At 50.3% G+C, this 21,675-nt stretch overlaps 1 protein-coding gene across 3 annotated transcripts in view; it reads left to right on the forward strand.

The window, feature by feature from the left end:
* Nucleotides 1–18,465, forward strand: part of CCDC88C (coiled-coil domain containing 88C) — a 136,094-nt gene extending 117,629 nt beyond the window's left edge. For all 3 annotated transcript variants that reach the window (XM_037832053.1, XM_037832055.1, XM_037832054.1), the window contains 5 exons: nt 822–1,010; nt 4,832–4,900; nt 7,449–7,517; nt 11,383–11,645; nt 13,550–18,465. In XM_037832053.1, the coding sequence (XP_037687981.1) occupies nt 822–1,010; nt 4,832–4,900; nt 7,449–7,517; nt 11,383–11,645; nt 13,550–14,536 (1,577 nt within the window). In that variant the 3' untranslated portion in view covers nt 14,537–18,465. The remainder of the gene's footprint in view (nt 1–821; nt 1,011–4,831; nt 4,901–7,448; nt 7,518–11,382; nt 11,646–13,549) is intronic.
* The last annotated feature ends 3,210 nt before the right edge of the window (nt 18,466–21,675 follow it).

Consider the following 21,675-nt stretch of genomic DNA (forward strand, 5'->3'; position numbering starts at 1 on the left):
TCATCAAGGTCATCTTTCAAAATCCCAAATTTCCCCTCGATTTCAAATACATCTGGGCGCTTAAAACCATACCCTGAGTCCAGACTTTGAGTGGCTGGGAGGGCAGATAAGGTCGGGGCCGTGGATGAGCACATTGAGGGCTGAAATTGTGACAGTGTGTCATGTCCAGGGTGCCTGGAATGGGACATTTTGCAAAATGCTTGGTCCACTCTTAATTTTGAGCTCATGTTTGGAGAGTCCATCCCCTTTCCAGCTGGCCAGTTGGGTTTCTTTCTTTTTTTTTTTTTAATTGTATTTTATGCAAGTTTATTTAATTTTGACAAGAGTACATGCTCATGATAGAAAATGTAGAGTTTGCAGAAAAGCACAAGAAAATCATCTTGTACTCAGTCTCACCATCCAAAGATTCTAATTTTTTTGGTTTTGGGGTTTGTTTTTTTAAGAAAATATTAGGTTAATAATAAACCCCTTTTTCAAGTCGTAAGTGAAGCCTGTTGGCAGGATGCACATCCTGGACCCTCAGAGCCTTGGCTAAAGGTCCCTGGTGGTCATGAGCAGATATTTTATAGACAGTGTTTACATCAGGGATTTGTATTAGTGTTCTATAGGAGGTGTGCCATACAGCTAATATTTTGGGCTTCAACCAATGTTTTGCTTGTCCTCTCGAGTTCTCCGTTTCTTTTCTCCCAGCCCCCTCCTGTCTGCACCATAGTCCGGCTTTTGTCCCTGTGGTCTGTGTGCCCCTCTGTCCCTGCTTCCAGGCCTTGGTGTGGCAGCCTAGCCTTTCCTGCCTCATTTGTCCATGTCCTTTTCTACCCCAGGCCCTGGGGATCTAAAACCAAAGCGAGGGTCCTCGCACGGGGGCAGCCTCGACCGCACGGATGCCCGTGCCAACCCAGCCGTGAAGCCTTGGCCTGCAGAGCTGGGCTCACGGACCTGCTCAACCTCAGCCGTCACTACAGTCCCTGCCTGCTCCACCCCCATCTCCCGACACCCAGGCCGTGCCAAAGGTGAGTCAAGAGGGATGAGTGGCTGGGGCCCGGGGTCCTTCCTAGAGCCCCCAGCTCACAGAGGCAGGAGGGGGTCTCTTGCCCTCTGAGGCTGAGAGGTGGTAAACAAGAGTGGTTAAGCTGTTCACAGACTTTGGCATCACACAGATATTGGTTCAAATCCAGCTCTGTGACATGGGGCAAGAAACTTAACCTTCTAGAGGCCCTGTCCTAAGTGATGGCAAAAGCCTCAGAACCCACCAAGCACAGTGTTCAGGAATCGGTGGCCATCAACGGGCTCCAGAAGTGAGGTGAAGGTAGGTCTATGAACCAGAGTTGGGACTTGGAATCAGGTTGTTGCCCCCACCCCAGCTTGGTAGAATGGGAGGTTTAGTCTCTGCAGAGGATAAATTAGTGGGTCTCTGAACTAGCGGTTAGTAAACCCAGGTGAAGGCGGGTGTGTACTGTACTGGAAACAGAGGGACTCGGTCAGGGTTTATAAAATGAATGTTGAGACACACATACCCCTATCCCACCCACCTTTCTCTCTTTCCCAGTTTGTCTCCTAGGATGTCGGCAGCCAGGGCTACACCTCTAGGCAGGAGACTGAAATATTCTTTGAGGAATTTTGTTAGCCCTAGAGATTCCCAACAGAATGGTTGTCAGATCTTGCCAGGTAAAGCCCATAGAAGTTTCAGTGAGTGAATAGTACACATCTGTTAAATATGAGGATTTATATTTATAACATCCCCACTCACCTGAGTAGAGCCTCCAGCACCAAAGGAGATTGATGGTTAATTGTTTAATTGGCTAGGTTATGGTGTCCAGTTGTTTGTTCAGACTCTGGCCTGGATGTTGCTGTGGAGCTATTGGGTAGACACGATTAGCATCTACAATCAGTTGACTTTAAGTAAAGATTACCCTTGATGATGTGGGTTAGCTCATCCAATCAGTTAAAGGCCTTAGGAACAGAAAACTGAGGTTTCCAGAAGAAGAGACTCTTGTCTGGGTTTCCAGCCTCCCAGCGTCCACTCTGGAGGGCCTTGGTTCTCATTGAAGTTACTTTCAAAATCCACCTTTTCGGTCTCAAGACTGCAGCTCAACTCTTGCCAGAATTGCCATCCTGCCCCTATAGACTTCCACATGCCAGCACCTCCAATTACATGAGCCAATTCCTTGAAATACATACCTATACACACACTTTATCTTGCAGACATCCCCCATACTTGCAGGTGCATATACATATCCTTTTGGTTTTGTTTCCCACCCTGCCTGATGCAGAGACTAAAAGCAATATGAAAGGACATTGGGGTAAACAGACAATAAACACAGAGATGAAAACTGTCATTGGCATGGTCAGAGATAAGAGAGCTGTCACACTCATGAAACAAGAACAGTGTGCTATAAAAAGGAACAGTCAGGAAAAAAGCGCTTGGGAATGTAAAATATGTATATAGAAGGGAAATGTTCAATGGAAGAGTTAGACATAAAATTGCGGAAATATGTCAGAAATTAGCGTAAGAATACAAATAGGTCAAAAAGAGAAAAGAATAAGATAAGAACATTAGGGGATCGGTGCAAGGATTCCAGAAAGAAAAACAGCAGAGAGGAAACTGCAAAGAAGTAATCAAAACTTCACCAGAATCAGAGTTTAAGAGTTTCCAGGTTCAGAGAGCCACTGAATGTCTGTGCATTGAATGTGGATAGCGACACCAAAGCACGTTATCCTGAAAGTTCAGAGCACTAGGGACAAAGAAAAGAATCTTAAAGTTATAAGAGGGAAAAAATAGGTCTCAAAAGAGGATCAGGAATAAGAATAGTCTCAGACTTCTCCTTGTCTGTGCTAGAATCTGGGAGACCATGGAGCAATGCCCTCAGAGTTCAGAAGAACTTATTACAAATCTAGCAATTTTATACCCAACCAAATTGCCAATTAAAGTACACCAAAGGCACTTTGTAGACATGCAAGGTCTCGAACACTTTGCTTTCCATACACCTTTTCTCAAGAACCACTTGCCAGAAGACAAGCTCATCTGCTCAGAGGATCAAACCGGGAAGATGAGAGTAAGGAAACTCAGGTTCCACTTGACAAAGGTGGAAGGAACCCTAAGTTGAAGAAAAAGGAGGTTCCCGGACGAGCAGTATCTGCCTGTCCTCACAGTAGCAGGCCAGAGGCTTTGGGAAACACGTCTCCAAGAAGGTGATGTGGGTAGAATCCCTGCTGCAGGAGGAAAGTGGGGGGTTAGTTGGTGGTCAGAATGTAGGAAACCAAGCAAACAAAATAAATCCAGGGGAAACAAAAACTTTGAAAGAAAGGAAAGGCTGTAATATACACCAGGACCCAGCTGTGAATAGTGTTTACCTGGTCTGACATATAACACAAACACTGACTATTGATCTAACCAGTATTTGGGGAAATGTGAGAGAGAGAGAGGCAGGCAAGAAAAAGAGCTAAATCCTTCTCATCCAAGTGCGGAGTCATTAGATAATGCTTGCTTTACAGACAGGGAACTATCCAAAGAAACAGCTAGAAGAGTTGAAAGTGATTGCCTCTGGGGTATTGGAAATTGAGGGCAGCAAGGAGTTACTGTTTTTCATGCTTTTACCATCTCCAGGGTTCCTGGAACTGTGGACATGTATAACTTTGCTTTAATGAAAACACAGGGTCCATGTCCTCGAGCACTTGGGTTAGCTTCATGATCTTGTCCCGGTTGTTTATAAATAGGAAGGGTCATTGGGAAGACGAGTGAAGCAGGCACAGGGTGTCCGAGTGTGCCTCTGCACTCCTGACCGGACACTGGAAGCCTCGTCCTCTGACTGTTGGCATCGTGGAGATTGCATCATGTGCCAGCCAGGCCTGCTCTGGGCCCAGCGTGCCAAGGCGGTGCCTCTTGCTGGTGGACAGCACTCTCCTCCAGTCTCCTGGGCTCTGGGTTGCAGAAGCCCTGCCTGGGCTCGGGGAGGAACTGGGTATACACCCTCCCCTCAAACTTCCGCTGAGCTGCCTTGGAGCCCGGATCCCATTGCTGAACCAGAGCTGACACCTAGAGACACTGCGAACCACTCATACTCCTACACAGCCTGCGCCAGGGGCTGTCAACCCTGGAAGCCCAGTTCTCACACTCCAGGCAGTCACCGTTGATGGACTGTGTAATTGTCTTCAAGATGGAAACCCTCCTGTCATTTTGGAGGGGACCCAGGGTCTGCTATTGGAGAGAATCTAGCAGGCTTGAAGCAGGCTTAACGGCACAGGGCATTTTCCTGTCCTTCTCGGGGAAAGGGCAGTTGGCTGATTGGACGGCACCTGGACTCCTGGGTCTTTCTGGTCAGGAGCTGTTGGTGCACCGTTTAGGCTCCAGGACATTGGTCTTTTCCGCCAGGGGGCGGATTCCGTTTCTTTTTCTTTTCCTTCCTCCTGCACTCTAAAGACATGACTCCTAAAAATGAATTGCTTTTGAGGTCCTCTCCTTTTGACATAGTTGCTCTTGAAGTTGGAAGGGGCTCCCCAAAGGACTGAATATTAAGCCCCTTTTGCCTCAAGGTCAGGACACTGCCATGCTTTCCAGAGTCCCAGTGAGTGTCCAGGCAGAAGTGTGATTTAAGGTTAAATTGGGTAGGAGTCAGGAGGGTTAGTTAGGGCTGCCCCAGAGGAGAAGTAGGGAAAGGGGTAAAGAGGCAGGTCCCAAAGATGCCATCCACACTCCCCTCCTGATCCCCAAGAGCTGGATACAGCCATGGTTCCGGTGCCAAACAAACGGTTGAGTTGGGTGCCTGGCAAAGGGCCAGGGTTTCCCTGTGGACATTCCAGAACTCCTGACTCATGGGCTTCACTTCCACCGTAGGCTACAACTCAGATGACAACCTGTGTGAGCCGTCCCTGGAGCTCGAGTTCACCAGCCACCGGCAGTATGGTGAGTGGTCAGCCTGTCGTGCCCATTGGCCTGGGCTCTCAGGCGTGTTTTCAACAATACTTTTCTTTCAAACTAAGCCCTGTGTGGAAGTTCAGCACACAAAGGAGATGAAAATGGATGCTCGAAATGAGGGTGTGGTTGAATAAGCTCCTTCAAGTTCTTTCTACTCGCCCTCCCCAGGGACCTGAAACATGTAGCTTCTGCTTACTTACCTCCAGTGGTGGGGAACTCACCACTCCCAAGGCATTCCAATTCTGGGAGCTCTGACTATTATAAAACCATTCTCATGTTGAGCCAAATTTATTTTCCTTGTAGTTTCCATATGTTTATCTTTGTTCTGCCTTCCAGGATAACACCAAATCAGTGTAACCGCTCTTCCAAGTGACAGCCTTTCAAACACTGCTGTTTTACCACCACCTCCTCACCATACTTCCTTTAAAGGGTTTGCCAGGAAGTTCTGGTGACCCACACTGGGATCATTCATTTCAGGAAGGTTTCCCACTGTACTCACTTGGGTCTCAGTTGCACAGAGTAGCTCCCAAGTTGTATTGAGGCTTAGAAATTGTTAGAAGTACTTGCCACTTGATTCAGACATGTTGTAAATTTCTGCAGAAGGGAAATACCCTTCTCAAACATTAAAAGCTGCTCTGTGTTATTATAATTTTTGAAAAACAAAAAAAAAACACAAAAAGGTGGGAGAATAATTCTTTCCCACATTAGCTCAGGAAGTTTACACTGAATTCAGTTTGCTTGTGAAGCCCTCAACAATAATTGTGGGAACTAGCATTATCTCCTACCCCGTCCATTGTCTAAAAAGTTTTACAATGTTGACATCTTTTATACAAATATAGAAATTTGAGACAGGCTTATGGTTTGACACAAGAGAGCCCTTATGTCCTCACACTGAACATGAGATGATACAGCAGGAGGGATCTTCCTTACATGCTAGCAAGTGAGCGTGTTCAAGTTCAGGCCCGCTCAATAGCCAGTTTATGGTTAATCAGCTGACAGAAGTTTTGCTTCATAAATATTCTGATTCCTCTAGCTTCTCTTACCAGGGGCAAAAAAAGGAAAAGGAATTTGTGGTGCAGTAGTTGAATAAACAAGAGGTACTTTGTGGTCCCACGGATTTGTATCATAGTTGCTTGTCAGTTAAGCTTATTTCCTTTTTAAAGAGCAGTGTACACATCTGATTTCACATTTTTCCTTCTCAAAGAGGAGACTTAGCTGCTTTTATTCTGTTCATGAAGACCCAGTATTTTTTGGCTCATCACCAGACACTATTTGCTAACAAGTGGTCTCTCCGTGCCTGTTATTTGCAGAGCTCTGCAGCACTTGGGGACTTGATTCCCTGTTGCCACCCAGTAAACATGAGCAAACTCTCCTTGGGAGAGCAGTAAGCAGAGTATCTCCTGGTTTTTTCTCCAGGTTCTCAGTGCAGTTCATCCTGACACCAGCTGGCTGCTAGGGGGGTGCAGAGATGATGAAAACACAGCCCTACCCCCCAGGGGCTCCCAGTCCAGGAGAGACCCTCGCTCACACGATACCTTGATAGGGGGCAGGCTGGAGAGGGCCATGATAGCAAGTACTGCAGGAGAACTGGACCAGGAGAGGTGGGCATGCGGGCGGGCCCTGGGAGGATCCGCTGCCCTTTGCAGGGTGGTCCCACCTTCCTGAGATCTGCAGCCAGGGTAGTGCTGTGCTCAGTCCTCTGACTCCAAAAGTTGTTGCACACATATGCACACAGCAGCCTGGAGGCCGATTTCCCTTGGCACTTGTCACCATAAAGGTTGACTTTTTTCCTTTTAGGGCAGATGTAAATTGGAGGCAAATTTAGGAGCTGAAGAACAGCAAATAACTGGGAAATACAAGTGCTCCCTTTCCTGCTGAGCGTCCCGGCACCCATTCCCTGTGAGGATTCAGCCTGGTCGGAAGTGTTAAGCCACGTGGCTTGAAGCTGCCCCTGTGCACGTGCTCTTTTTCACACATGTACACTTGTGCACACACACACTGCCGTCAACAGCTCTTTGTCTTCCTTTCCCTTTGGTTTCCTAGCTCCCATTCTCACCAAGTTGCACTGTCATGGTCCAGGCAGGGAATTTTCACGTGTTCCAGAAAGTTCTGTGCAGTAATAGGGGAGGGCAAGTAGGCAGAGTCTCCTTGCACCCCCATTCCAACCCTTGTTTTACCCAGAGCTGCGCCCCCTTTTTTTGTCTGCTTGCTTTATTGGAGTTCTACGTGCAATATCCTTTGTTAACAAAATTGTTTTAAACCACAGCTGTAGACTTGCCAAACCATCCAATCTAATCAAAGAGATAATAAAAATTAGCATGTGTTGATAGCCTACTCTGCTAAGCCTAGAGCTTGATTGATGAAACTACACTTGCTCCGATGAGTATAGAGAATCCCAAAGATCCTTCCTTCCTAAGGGCATCTGCCTTAACTTTGGCATCAAGTCACTTTATTACATAATTTTTCCCAGATTAGGTGGTTTTCATTTAAGATATACCTGGTCATCGGCCCTTTAAATATTGCCATTTCCTTTCAGTGTCCCGCCCGAGTAGCCTAGAAAGCAGTAGAAATGCATCCAGCAACAGCTCACCTCTTAACCTAAAAGGTAAGTTTTTTCCTTCTGTGCATTTTTAATTTATTTGGAAGTTTGGCTCTGGACTTATTTTTATAATTTAAAAAATGCAGTTAACATATTTCTCAAGTGCATTATAATGAGTTCACAGGCCACATAATGTAGTTTCAAGGACAGGCTTGGGAGTTTGAATGGATTTGGGTTCAAATCCCTTCTCTCCTACTGAACAGCTTTGTGAACAAGGGAGAGTCACAAATCCTTCGAGTCTCAGTTACTTATAGAATGGGGATAGTAAGAGTAGTTCCAGCCCATCGTGTCAGAGAACATAGCTTGGAAGATTTTGGTCCTTTTGAATTTTTTGAGGTTTGCTTTATGGTGCAAAATATGGGCTGTCTTAATGAATGTTCCCTGTATACTCGATAAGAATGTGTATTCTTTCCTTGTTGACCCGAATGTTCTGTTTGTCAGTTACATCAGGTTGGTTGATAGTGGTGTTCAAGTCTCCTATGTCCTTACTAATTTCTTGTCTGTTTGTTCTGTTGATTAGTGAGAGAGGAATGATGACGTCTTTTACTGTAATTGTGAGTTTCTTTATTTCTCCTTACAGTCCTATCAGTTTTTGCCTTGTGCCTCATGAAGCACACTTAAGATTATGTCTTTTTCATGACTTGACCATTTTATTATTATATAATGGTCCTTATTCTCCCTGGTAAGTTTCCTTATTCTGAAGTCTTTTGTCTGCTATTACTAGTACTACTGCAGCTTTTCTTTGATTAGTGTTTTTCAGGTATATCTTTTTTCATCCTTTTTCTTTTAATTTGTGTTTTTATATTTATATCTTGTAGTTAGCGTATAGTTGTATCTTGCATTTTTATCCAACCTGATCGTCTCTGTCTTTTAATTGGTATGTTTAGACCATTTACATTTAATATAATTATTGATGTATTTAAATCTACCATATGCTGTTTTTTAGTCATCTGCATTTCATTACTTTTTTCCTTTGTTTCTGCCTCCTTTGGAATTAATTGGATTTTTTAATGATTTTTATCTCATCTCTAAAACATTTCTTTTAAAAATGTTTTCAGTGCTTGCACTAGGGTTCAAATATATCTATCTTTAATCACAGTCTTTCTTCAAATAAGATCATACTGCTTCACTTATAGTGTAAGAACCTTATAAAAGTATACTTCCAGTTCCTCCCTCTCTTTTGTGCTATGTGTGATACATTTTACTTTTACATATGCCATAAACCCATAAATCATTCCTGCTAGTTTTGCTTTACATAGTTATCTTCAGGAGGCATGAAAGTAAGGTAAATATAAAAGACATATTTTTCTTCATTTTAAACATCTCAAGAGTACTTCATTTCTCTGTATACATCCAGTTTTCTGTTTGGTATTACACTCCTGCCTCAAGAGTGTCCTTTAACGTTTCTTCTAGCACATCTGCTGATAATTAATTGTGTGTGTGTGTGTGTGTGTGTGTGTGTGTGTTTATCTGGAAACTATTTTCCCCTTATATTTCAAAGACATTTTTTCTGGGTTAAGAATTCTGGTTGATTTTTTTTTCCCAGAGTACTTTAAAGCTGTCACTCCCTTATCTTCTGAGTTGCACAGTTACTGACGAGAACTCTGCCATATATAATCTATTCTTCAATATGTAATGTCTTATTTTCACCCCTCTGGCTGCCTTCAAGGATTTCACTGCATCTTTAATCTTCAACACTTTGAAGATTATGCTATGGGTGATGTGTTTTATTCTCCTTGGTATTCTCTAAGCTGTTGGATCTGGTTTGCTCTCATTGTTTTTGGAAAATTCTTGGCCATTATCTCCTCAAATATTTCTTCTTCTCTGTTCTATATCTCTTTTCCTGGTGGGATTCCGATTATGAGTATGGTAGACCATTGGATGTTGTCCCACAGCTTTTGGGTACTCTGTTCTTTTTGTTTGTTTTGTTTTCACTCTTTTTTCTCTTTCTGTTACAGTTTGGGTAATTTCTATCAATCCATCTTCAGGTTTGCTGATTCTTTCCTTGGCTCTGTTGAGTCTACTGATGGGCCCATCCAAGGCATACTTCATTTCTGTTACCATGTTTTTCATGACTGGCATTTCCATTTTATTCTTTCTTATAGTTTTTTTTTTTTTTCCTCTCTGCTGAAATTTCCTGTCTGTTCTTGTTCATGTATGCTATCCACCTTTAGTTCTCTAGACTTTAACATATTAATCATAGTTATTTTAAATCTCCTGCCTGATAATTCCAACATTTGGATTAGACGTGAGTTTGATTCTGTGAATCGCTTTGTTTCTTGACAGTGGATTGTTTTTTTTCTTGCTCTTTTGTGCGTATTGTAACTGTTATTGAAAACCACACAGTGTGCGTAAGGCAGTAGAGAATGAGATAATGTGTGTGTGTGTGTAGATAGATAGATAGTCAAGCCTTTTCTTCTGCTAGGCCTTTATTCAGGACGTTGAGCAGTCACATGAGGAGTTGGCCTGTGTTTGGTTTTGTCGTTGCTCTAGTTACCCTCAGTGCGCAGTAGGCTCTAATTCCTCTCTTGTAACCTTTTGTTTGAGGGGGCAGCTGGATTACTGAGGATTTTCTCTGTGTTTCTGCTCTATCCTCAGCTTTCATCCATCCCTGTCCACCTGCACTTTTGAGGGGTCTCTTGATACTCGGGCCCCCTCTGTAGAGAGCCCTTGCTTGTTACTTGGTGCTGTCTAGCTTGGTGGTAGGGGACATGGGGAAGGGGTGGGGTTGGGGTGGTTCTCTCACCCTGGTCCAGCCTCATTCTTTGGCGGTCCCTGGTCCCTGGTTCCCAGGTTGGGACTGTCCCATTGATCTTGCCCCTCCTTCCCTTGGCAGGCCAACTCTGCCCTGTGTATTTGGCAGGTCTTACGTGGAAAAAAGGCTCTTGCCCATCCCCCGACAATAGGAGCCCTTTAACAATATGGACCCAGGATCGAGTCCTGCCCACGGGGGTGGAGGGTTTTTACTTTTCCCTTTGTCCCAAGCAGCACAGGGGCTCCACCTGTGCCCCGGGGGTGTCAGGGTTTAGTGCTGCTGCAAAGGAAAGAAAGATCTGGGCAGGTCCTGGTTCTTTGCCCCACAGGGGTGGGTGCCGGTTCCCTTGTAATCTGGAGCTCTGTGCTCTCCTGCTGGCCCACATTCCGCCTTTAGCAGTTGGTTAGAAACTGAAGCTGAATTTTTCCCACCTGCTTGAACGCTGCCTGGATCTCTTCCTCGCATGCTCTGCCCCAGGTGAGCGAGTGCTCCTGCTGGTCTGTCCTTGGATTTCAGGTTGCTTGGGTGCTTGTGGCCTCCTCTCTCCAGAAGGTCCATAAAAGTTAAGACTTTATAGTTTATCCAGCTTTTTCTTATTAGCATGGGTATGACGCTGTTTCCAGCTTAGGAGGAAGTGGAGCCCATATCCACATTTTCTGCCTTCTACTTACCACCGTCTGGCATTATTCGTGTTTATTTCTTTACTCATTCATTATCTCCGACTGCACACGGACCCTCCTCTTCCCTGGATTGTTAAAGTCCATGAAGTAGGGACTTCTTTTCTTTGCATCCACACAACCAGCCCCTGGGAGAGCACTAAGTAAATCTGGTGAATGAATGGGTGAGGGCTGAGGTGTGCACTGCCTTACCCTTCAGCAGAACCTTTTCACTTGTAGTTTATGATGTTTTGTTTCTAAATGTCAAAGTGAAACTCTAAAGGTTTCCAAAACATCTTTTACATCCAAAATCCAACATCACAGCCTGGGAGGAGGGACCCCGTGTTTGGGGCAGCGTTTTCTCTGTTCTGAGGGAGCCAGAGGCAGCAGAGAGTGCCCCGGAAGCAGGTGCAGGGGAGACCAACATGTGTGCCCCTCTCTCACCCGCCCGGACGCCTAGGTTCCTCCGACCAGCTCCACGGCCGGTCTGAGAGCTTCGGCAGTGAGGACCTGATCCCCAGCAGGGACACGAGCACGCTGCCCCGGGACACTGGCCCCCCAGGGCGCCCTGCCCTTGGCCGCCATGAGCACCCCCCACCCCGGAACGGGCCGCTCCCCCAGGAGGGTGTGAAGAGGGGCCGGCCCCGCGCCGCCTCCCCGAGCAGCGAGATGGTCACCCTGGAGGAGTTCCTGGAGGAGAGCAACCGGAGCTCGCCCATGCATGTGAGTGGCCCAGGCCTGGACGCGGTGGGGCACGCTCCCCTCACCGTCCCTGCCTCTCCCTGGCTCGGGACGGCAGGCCTGGACCTGGGCAGCGGAGTCGCGGGAAGGGACGGGGCGAGTGGCACGGCATGGGTGCAGGGCTGGTTTGGAATAACCACAAGCCAGCACATCACTGTGCGCTGGGACCAGCTCCCGGCTTGGAGGCTATTTTTCCCAGCTGTAAAATGAGGCAAGCTTGTTGCCAACCCAGAGGACAGGGATGGCAGGGGGCCACCCGAGAGCCCCCCTGGAGGGGACATGGCCAGCGTCCCGGTTACAGAGCCAGCATCTCCTAATCTTCTCTAGCACAGAGCAGCAAACTATTAAAATGTGCCAGACGGGAACTGTTTTAGGCGTAGCGGGGCCTTCCGTCTCTGTTGCAGCTACTCAGCCCTGCTGCGGTAGCACAGATGCAGCCACAGACCCTACAGCAGTGACCGAGCGTGGCTGTGTTCCAAGTCCTCCGTGACCGGGAGAGCCTGCCCACTCTCGTAGGTTGGGACACGTGCAGCACTCAGGCTGGTAGCAGGCAGGGCCTTCTGGAGCGCAGCTCCCCTCCTCTGCCCAGGGTGCACGTCCCCACTGACCTCACACACCTGACACATCCCCACTTCCACTCCCGAGTGTGAATGGTGCTGGGAGCCAGCATTACAGGTGAGGCTCCTCACACCCTGGCTGGCCAGAGAGGGTCTTCTCTGTTAGGTGGTGGGTATTGAAGACTTAGAATTACACAGAGAGGAGCCACGGACTGTGGAGAGTGGCTCTGGGGTCAGACAGGCGTTGAGTTTTAATCCCAGGTCTGCTGCTCTCTAGATGTGTGACTGAACTTAACTCCCGTGACCTCAGTTTCCCTACCTAGCAAAGATGGTTTTAACTACTACCTTTAAACAGCCTTGCAGCACAGTTCTAGAATTACCCGAGTTGTTTTACGATTGCACACACGGTTCCTGCAACAGTGCCAGGCACGTGGCGAACTCTCGGCAAACGGTGTCTATGGACACTAACAAGCGCAGGTCTTACTGACCACCCGCCTGAGGCCTGTGGCATCAAACCAGAGAACAGCCGTTTCTCTGTCAAGTTGAGCGTCCAGATGTTTACAGGGGCCGGAGTCAGGCAGTGGCCGGTGCAGGTGGCTGCCCTGCCCCCTGACGGGTCACAGCGGGCCAGGGGCTGACCTCTGCTCACCGCCCCTGACCCACGCTTGCCCTCACTTCCCTTCCTCCTCTTGCCGTGTTCATCGCCCAATGGAGAGATCTCGGCTTGGCCCTTCAGGCTGTGGGGTTCTGGCAGAGGCTGCAGAGAGGCCTGAGCAGGGTCACGCCCTCTGACCCCAGCCACCCCACCTGCCCCCATTCCCTCAGCAGGGGAGGCCTGGCTCAGGCAGCGACTGCCTGGGCAGGGGAGGCCGAGACCGGGACGATTTAACAGGCCAGTCCGGCTGGCTGGGCCGTGCCGTGTACCTCACCTCCCCGAGCTGCCTTGCTCTTTTCATTCCCTGTCTCAGGCGAGCAGAAAGATCCGGTGGCAGCGAGGGTCCTGGGCAGCGATTCTGGCTTTTCAAGAGCTAGTCTTGTTTTCCTTCCTGACCGAGGCCTGAGGGAAAGGCCTCGGGACGTTCCTGAGCCCCGCGGGGTGACAGGACGCTCAGGCCGTGGTCGCCTTTCAGTAATGACTTCTCCCTGAAGCTGAGCGGCTTTGGGCAAGTCATTTCCCTCCTATTTGCAGAGGGAGGGCCTGAGCGCATCTGGGGCTTTTTCCCTGGCGGTGGGCACGTTTCCTGACTGGGCCATGGGGTGGAGGACGACTCGCTAGGACCTGCCCGGACCCTCACACTGCCTCTCCCCGCTCCCTCCTCTCCTCCACAGGATACCCCCAGCTGCCGGGACGACTTGCTAAGTGACTACTTCAGAAAGGCCCATGACCCCCCAGCCACCGGCGGCCAGCCAGGACCCCTGACCAGGAAAGAAGGGTCCAGGATGCCCACCAGCTTTGTGGTCCCCACTGTCAAAATGGCCATCAGCACCCCTGAGGGGAGGCAGCTCAAGCCCGGGCAGTACGTGAAGCCAAACTTCAGACCAGCTGAGGCCGAGGGCCCCCCCAGCGGCCCCCCGCGGCAGGCCCAGCCTCCCCAGAGCCTGTCTCTGGGCAGACCCCGGCAGGCCGCGATGCCCCCAGCTTCCCACACGCCCACCAGCCGGAGCGCGTCCCTGAACCGGGCCTTCAGCCTGGCCTCCGCCGACCTCCTCCGGGCCAGCGGGCCAGAGACCTGCAAGCAGGAGCCGCCTCAGAAACCGGGGGGCTGCGAGGCCCTGGGGAGCAGAGAGGCAGGTGGCCACACCCTGCAAAGCCCCACACCCCCCAGCTCCCACAGCCTGGCCCGGGAGCGGACCCCACTTGTGGGAAAGGCCGGAGGCTCGTGTCAGGGCCCGGGACCCCGCAGCCGGCCACTGGACACAAGGCGTTTCTCACTGGCGCCTCCGAAGGAGGAGAGGCTGGCCCCCCTGCAGCAGTCCGCCACAGCCCCAGCCATCGCCTCCGGGGGCGGTGGCAGCAGCTCACAGCTCCAGCACTCCGCGCCTGCCGCAGCCCCGGCCACCAGGACTAAGCTCAAGACCTCCCCGCATTCTGGGGAGGTGGCCGCCGTTGCCCCTGTGCGGGCAGGGCTCAGCCTCTCCGAGGGAGACGCGGCCCCTGGGCAGGGCTACGGCGAGGGGCTCCCTGCCAACGCAGCCCCCCATGCCCCCCGGGGCCTCGAGGACTTCAATCGTGGCAGCAGCTCAAAGAGCACACCGGCGTCCCCCGAGCCGGGCGGGGACCAGCAGACGGTGTGGTACGAGTACGGCTGCGTGTGAACCAGAAGCAACCGGCCCCCTGGCCCTCTGATCCCCTGGGGCTCCCCACATTTCTCCCTTTTGTTGTGATGGAAACACTGTGCCAAGCCCTGGGAGGAGTGTGCTCCCAGTGTGCCCCTTCTTCCACATCCACGGCTCCCGGTCACCGAGAGCTTCTGAACAAATCCACCTTGGCTTGGGGACCACTCGGAACGCAGTGACAGACTGACCTGCCCCAGAGCAGATGCTCTTCTCACGTGCCCCTGGGAACACACGTTTGCAGCTCGCTGGCCTCCATCAAAGCACGCGTGCAGCTTCCTGCACCCACAGGCTTGGGAGGCTGAGCCCGAGAATGCAGGGGTGGGTGTGGAAGCCGCGCCCCGTCCCGCCCAGGGAAACCCACACTGGCCGAACTGTAGTGACCCTGGGGGCCTTTGCAGACCCCAGGGTCAAGCTGCTGTTAAAAACCAGGGTCCTTGCAGCTCTGTTCCTGGGGTCCCACGCACTTGCCCTGCTCACCCCAGGGCCCAGGCTGCCTTCGGGGCAGGTGGCAGGTGATCGCAGGCATTCGCCTCCATCCTGCCAGCTCCCTGGGAGCCACACGGGGCCCTGCCCTCCCAGCCCCCCAGCTCGCTCTTCTACAAACACTGGATCCTCAGGGCCTGGAGGGGCGGGGAGCAGAGAGAGGCGTGCACCCCCACCCCCACCCCCGCTGCTCCCCGGCAGGACTCAGCCCTGTACAGAAGGGAGGCAGGCACGGGGTGAGGCAGTGCCCTGATTTCCCCGACTCAGGGGGATGTTGATTTATTATTTCTGAATAAGTTTTGGGTAGAAACCAAATTTCTTTTAATATATTACACACACACACACACACACACACACACATATACACATATATATAGACACACTCGTGAAATATATATATACATACTTTTGGGGGTTTCTATTTATGCTCCATTGGGAGTTGTTCTTTTCTACCAGGAATCTTATCTGCTGCTTTGTGTATTTTTTCAGATTCCTGACAAACTTTGTTTCCTGTTGTTTAGTAAAGGTGCTTTTTCCTGGATGAACTAAACCCATTGAATTTTTTTAAGGTTTTTTTTTTCTTTTGATTTAGTATTCTGAGAAAGAAATGGGAGACTTGAATGTTAACAGGATCAATGTTGAGAGTGCTTTGGGTTGCATATTAAATAGCCATCCGTCTCTGAAACACGTGGACAGGATCGTAATAAAAAGAAATGGAATCAAAGCCAAGTCCTGGCTTTCCTCACTGCACGTTACTAGCAGCGTTAGCTCGGCAGCTGGGGGGCTCTCGGGGCTCCCTGCCTCAGCTCCCCAGTCTTCCTCTGTGGCTGGCTTGGCCCCACGAGTGATGTGAAGCCGTTATACATCCAGGCAGAGGCTGCAGAGACGCACGTGAAGAGCAGAGTTTATTGCATAACAGCTTTCTTCCTGGTTATGTTTGTTTCATTAGTACAAAGTGAATCCAAATTTGATATACCACAGGAGCTCAGTTTGAAGTGGTGCTTTGGTGGCTTCTGTTTCATCTGAGTCATACATACTCATACTGCTTTGCCCGTGTTCAGAGTGTAGGTTTTGTAGAAAATTCAGCTTGCGCTCCAGTTTGACACAGGCCTGGCCGGAGGCCCGTATAGCCCAGGTCCTGTTTAAAAAGACATGCCTGAGGTCGTCCACGTGGCTTTGAAAGCATCTTCCAGAGACACTCAATCCGCCTCGGCGGCCGCCATGCTACATAGGAGCATATGGGTCTGCATAAACCAGGTTGCCCCCACTTGCCCTCCATGCCAGGGCCTCCTTGTTCCTCGGGAGGCGGCAGAGCTGGCTGGAGAGCACTCTGGAGCACTGAGCTGGCCCTCTATGTCCCAGCTGCCCCTGGGAAGGGTCAGGGAGGCAAACTGGAAACTCTGCAGGTCATGGTAGCCGCAGCCCATGATGGGAGGCCGTGGAGGCCCCGGCAGTGCTTTCTGGGCTTCCTGCTCAGGCTAAAGCAGCTGGGAGCTAATGCTTGCCAGCTGACCGCCAGAGACCAGCAGTGGGTACTGGGGGTTTGCGTGCTCGTCACGCTCGGGCCTCCTTGTTAGAGCTCTGCATCGTGATTAAAAGGTAAGAGTGGCACCGAGAGGAACTGATTCAGGCCTGCAGGTCAGGGTAGCCCCTCAAGCGGACAGTTGTCCCAGAGAGGCCTCCCAAACTTCGTCTCAGACTCTGGGGTGACTGGCTGGCTCAGAGGTTCCAGAGGAGAGGTTTATTCCATGTTCAGACACCTTGGACCCTTGTCTTGAGCACGGAGACACAGCAAGGCAGGCGAGGGAGGAGAGCACCAGCTCTGTACCTGCGACATGGGACAGGGTGGTCAGTGTCAGGCTCTCGGACTGAGGATGAGTGTCTGTCCACCCAGGCCTCCCCAGGGTGACTCCATTCCTTCACCCATTCGTTAATGCTCAGAGAGCGCCGAGCTGGGTGCTGGGGAAACAAAAACAGCAGAAGGCCCACCTTCAAGGAGCCCACATCTTGGAGAGTGATTACAATATCGTCCAAAGTAGAGGAGGACGGGCTGGACAGCCTGGAGTAGGCCCTGGAGGCTTCTTGGAGGAGGCAGCCCTTGAGCAGATGCCCCAGGGGTTGAGGAGTTCACCTGGCAACGAGGGGAGGGCAGTACAACCTGAAGAAAGCACTGGCTCTGCTCTGGGGAGCACAGGCTGGGGTGGCAGCACCCCAACCTCAGGACTTCAATCCCTCGCAGGTGCCTACCAGCTGGGTGCCGAGAAAGCCCTTAGCATCGCTCCCAAGCCCCGTGCCTGTGTTACGGTGAGCACAGCATGGCTCAGGGGTGATGGGCGACTCGCCCAAAGTTTCTACCTCTTGGCCACACAGGCCCCTTTGTGGGCTGACCCCTGCCACCTCACGCCCCACCTCCCAGCTCTCTCTGGGCTCCCGTCTCACTGGTCAAGCGGGTGCCTAAATGTTCCGTGCTCCCCACCGCAGGGCCTTTGCACGATGGTGCCTCTTATCCCTCCCTTCTCTACTTAGTTCCTCCTGGCCGAGCTGGGGTTCCTCAGTTAGGATGCCCTAAGCAGAGTGCCCCCCTCCCTCGCAGCTCTCAGCATGTTTCATAGTTATATGGTCAGTTGTAGTCACTTAGTGTCCTGGAGAGCAAGGGCCACGTCCAGTGGCATTTGTTCCCTGTGAGAAGACACAGGCGCTCACCATGCAGCATGAACTGATGGACACACCGAGTGCTCACCGCCCAGGCAGGTGGATGCTCACGTCCCCCCACCCACAGGCTTCTTGGTTCATTGCTCTCTGATGTCCTCACTGTGATACAGCCTCGCCTGCAAACCCTGACCTCCACGTAAGCTTCCCCGTCTGTGAGGAGTCCTTGGCACCAGCTTTCCTCTCCCCTGGTCTGCCATCTTCCTGGTGACTTCAAGGCCACATCATCCACCGCCCTTCCACAGCTGATGGTTAACACGCTGACCGGCTCCTCCACTTCAGCCACCTACTCTCGTGGACAGGCCTGGACCTCATTGTCACAGGACTGGCTCCTTCCCCACCATACTCTACTCCAAAAGACCCCCGGGCCTGGCCTTGGACCCCTCCTCCTCCCAGTTCCCATCCCGGGGAACCTGCTCAGCCAGGGAGGCCTTGGTTCTTCCTCTGTGTTCTCCAGGTCCATCAGCACCTCCACTCCACCCCTCGCCCCAGCCCACACCCACCCATCCATCTGTGCACCCATCATAAGGGCTTGGGTTTCTTCACTTGGCCCTCAACTTCCATTACCCGGGACCTCCTTCACAGGCACCCCATTGTTAGATCCCAGAAGAAGAAACTAACACATAGAAGTTGTTTCTAACTCAGGGGCCCCACAGCTTATCTCACAAGAAAACAGGTGTCCCATAGACTAAAGAATGAAGGCTGTTCAAAGCTGTTCAAGGCCGTCCCAGTGGCCCCTCAAAGGCGGGTAAGGCAAGGACAGATACACCCATAAAATAAACAACCACAAAGGCCTGCTCTCCCTAGCTAGATAACGCAGCTGCTTTCCTAAAAAGAATATTGTCTCAGAATTCTACCAGCCAATCAAAACTAGATAGGCACTCACCCAGTGAAGGCACAGAACATCACAGCAGACACCCTACCCAACATGGGTTCCTTTTTCCGTTAAAAAATGCTGCTCTCAGAGAGCAGGAGCCATTATCTTTTGTCTTCTTTTCTGCTGGCTCCCACCTGATTTCTTCCTCTGATAAATCTTAAACTTTGACTCGCTGCATTGTATGGATTCTTGAACGGCTCCGAACCTAACACCCATGAGTAGGTAGAGAAGGAAGCTAAGACAGAGAAATGGATTTTCTCCAAGGCTTCTCAACTGGTAAGTGCCAGATCTGGGATTTGGACCCCTGTTGCAAAGACACCAAAGCTTGGGGACCTTGGATCAGATGTATATGGGTACACACACGTGCCTTCATAGAGAGAGAGATACATATATATCCCCAGGACTGAAATCCTTCTTGTGAAGTTTTCCTATCCAGCTGTTGCTTCATGGTCTCCTTCCTTCCTCACCAAACTTCTTATAAAAAAGTCTGTCCTCCTGCCCCCTCACCCATTCTTTCCTGAGGCTCTGCAGTCTGTCATTCCACCCAGCCACTCAGTGGAAACTGCCCAGCCGAGTGCTTCCAGCCAAACGAGCAGCCACCACCTCGCAGCCTCCACCCTGTGTGGCCATTGCGGGAATTGACACCAGGCTCGTTGGTCCTTGAAACTCTCAGCCACTGCTCCATGATTCTCCCTTCAGGGATAGCTCTTCTGGACTTCATTCATTTGCTGGCCCTTCATTCATTCATTCCACAAACATTCATTGAAAGCCTCCTGTGTGCTGGGCCCGAGGTTCCACCTCTGACCCCTTCTGTTTCCTCCACGGGCCCTTCATGGCTGAGCCCATCCTCTCTCGGCCACTCCCATATGTTCCCCTCTGGCCTCTCTCCTGAGCTCCAGGCCTGATGGGGCAGTGCCCATTGGCTAGCCCAGATGGCAGCTCACCTCCCCTGGCGCCTCCAGGCTCCCTGGCTCACCCACCATCATCATCATCTATTGCAGTGACGGGGCTTGGGCCCTCTCTCCTCACCTCCCACATTTTACAAGTCACATCCTGGACCCAAAAGCTGTGCCTGGAATCTGGCCCCTGCTCTTTGGGACTGTCCCCCTCAAGTCCACACCCTCCAGCCCTGGGCCATGGCAAGAGCCTGCCACCTGGTCTCGCCCCTCAGAGGCTGCCCAACCCCTCGGCCTCACCTCCTGCTTACCCTTCCATCTGCTCCAGCCAGCTGGGTCCCTAGGGGTCGCTGAATCAAAGGGACGTAGCCCTCGTCACCTGGAGCATTCATCCCAGCTGAGGATTCCTTCACTTCTGAAACATCCCTCTCCTGGGCTTGCACCCCAGCCCCACCCCACAGCTGTGCAGGCTCAACCCTTCTTTCGTGGCTCACCTTAAGGCTCACCCGACTCCTTTTCTCACCCTCCCCTCTCACCCTAGGCCAGCTCAGACAGACTCACAGCTCATAGATCTATTTGCAATTGGCTCCACCTTTATACCTCCAGCCCCAGCTCCTCCTCCTAGCCTCCAGATCTGTGTTTCTAATCTGGATTCCCAAACACACCTTGACCTCGAAGTGCCCAACATGCCACTTACCGTCCTCCCCCAGCTAAGCCGGGTCCCTTCAAACTCCCGCCTCATCCCCTTCCACCCATCACAGCCCAAGCGTGTTTGACACCCCCCTCCTTTATCCCCCATGTCCCACCCATGACTCCATCCAGCAACCTCCCTCACGATCACGGCCAGTCCCAAGCAGTGGGTCCCCCTGAGCGACGCCACAGGCTCCCATCACGGAGGGGAACACCCCAGACCATGCCCGTCCCCACCTCTCTGCTCTGGCATCTGGGTGCCTGTGAATACCCAAGTGGCCTCTGGATATTCAGGCCACAGCTCAGGAGGAAGATCTGGCTGGAGAGAGATTTGGGATCAACTGCGGGATGAGAAAAGCTCACCCTGGGGAGCACATTAAAGTGAGAAAATGAGAGACAAACCTTGGGGAGCACCTAGCTCTCTGGGGGGGGGGGGAGATATGTGTACCAGTAATATATATAAGCTTTATATTTATAAATATATATCTATATTTATATAAATATATAAAGGATATATAGCACACAATTTACAAATACTAATAAAATATACAATACTTCATTGTGAAATCCATCTGGCCAATTGATTCTCACAGAAAGCTTTCGTTGATTTTTGCCCAACTTGTGTATTCGTGGTCAACCTGTGGTTGCAAATGATGAATGAGAGCAGTGACATTTGTTAACATAAAAGAAAATGGGTGACATTTTCTTTTATGTTAACAAGATAAAAGTGAAATAAGTCGAAGATGTATGTCAGAACTTCATTTATCTCTCCGTGACATGAGGACTTGGCTCTATCAGGTGGTAGTTTTTGAATGGTGGATGAGTATTTCCTCAATTTTTTGTGCTATTTGCAATGTAATTTTTTAGATGAGATATGATTCACCTACCATGATATTCACCTAAGACAAACTTTTAAGTTCAATCTGCACTATTAACATTTTCTCCATCACGTTTTTTTTTTTTTTTTAAGTCTAGAGTCTCTAGACTATCAAGGAAGCCAAAATCAAGCCCCGGTTTGTGGCCTTTGCTGATTTCTGTGGTATAAGTGCTCTCACTGTGGCTGATTTCAGTTTCGTGTCACTGAACACGCAACTGGGGAGAGATGCCCAGTGGCACCGAATTCTACCTTATTACCATCTTTCAGATACAGTCGGTGTGAATAACCTCAAGAGCATAGTGGATACCAAATATTTATGAAGTGGTGAACTTTGAGTATTTGTTAACTTTGTTTTTAATATAACTTATTTAACTGTAAATTTACCTAATTTAAATTTTAAGGATGGCTACGTTTAATAACTGCTTGCAAATCTCCTGGAAATTTAACAATCTGTTCTGACGACCCAGTCCAGAATATCTCCAGCAGAACCTCTGGCAGCACCACCTTTTAGGCTGGAGAGGGAGAGATGAAACAATTGAGAAGTGGCCAAAGAAGAATGAGGAACATTCTAAGAGAAGCCGGGGCC

The sequence above is a fragment of the Choloepus didactylus genome, chromosome 4 (assembly GCF_015220235.1).
Source record: "Choloepus didactylus isolate mChoDid1 chromosome 4, mChoDid1.pri, whole genome shotgun sequence".
NCBI classification, from domain to species: domain Eukaryota; kingdom Metazoa; phylum Chordata; class Mammalia; order Pilosa; family Megalonychidae; genus Choloepus; species Choloepus didactylus.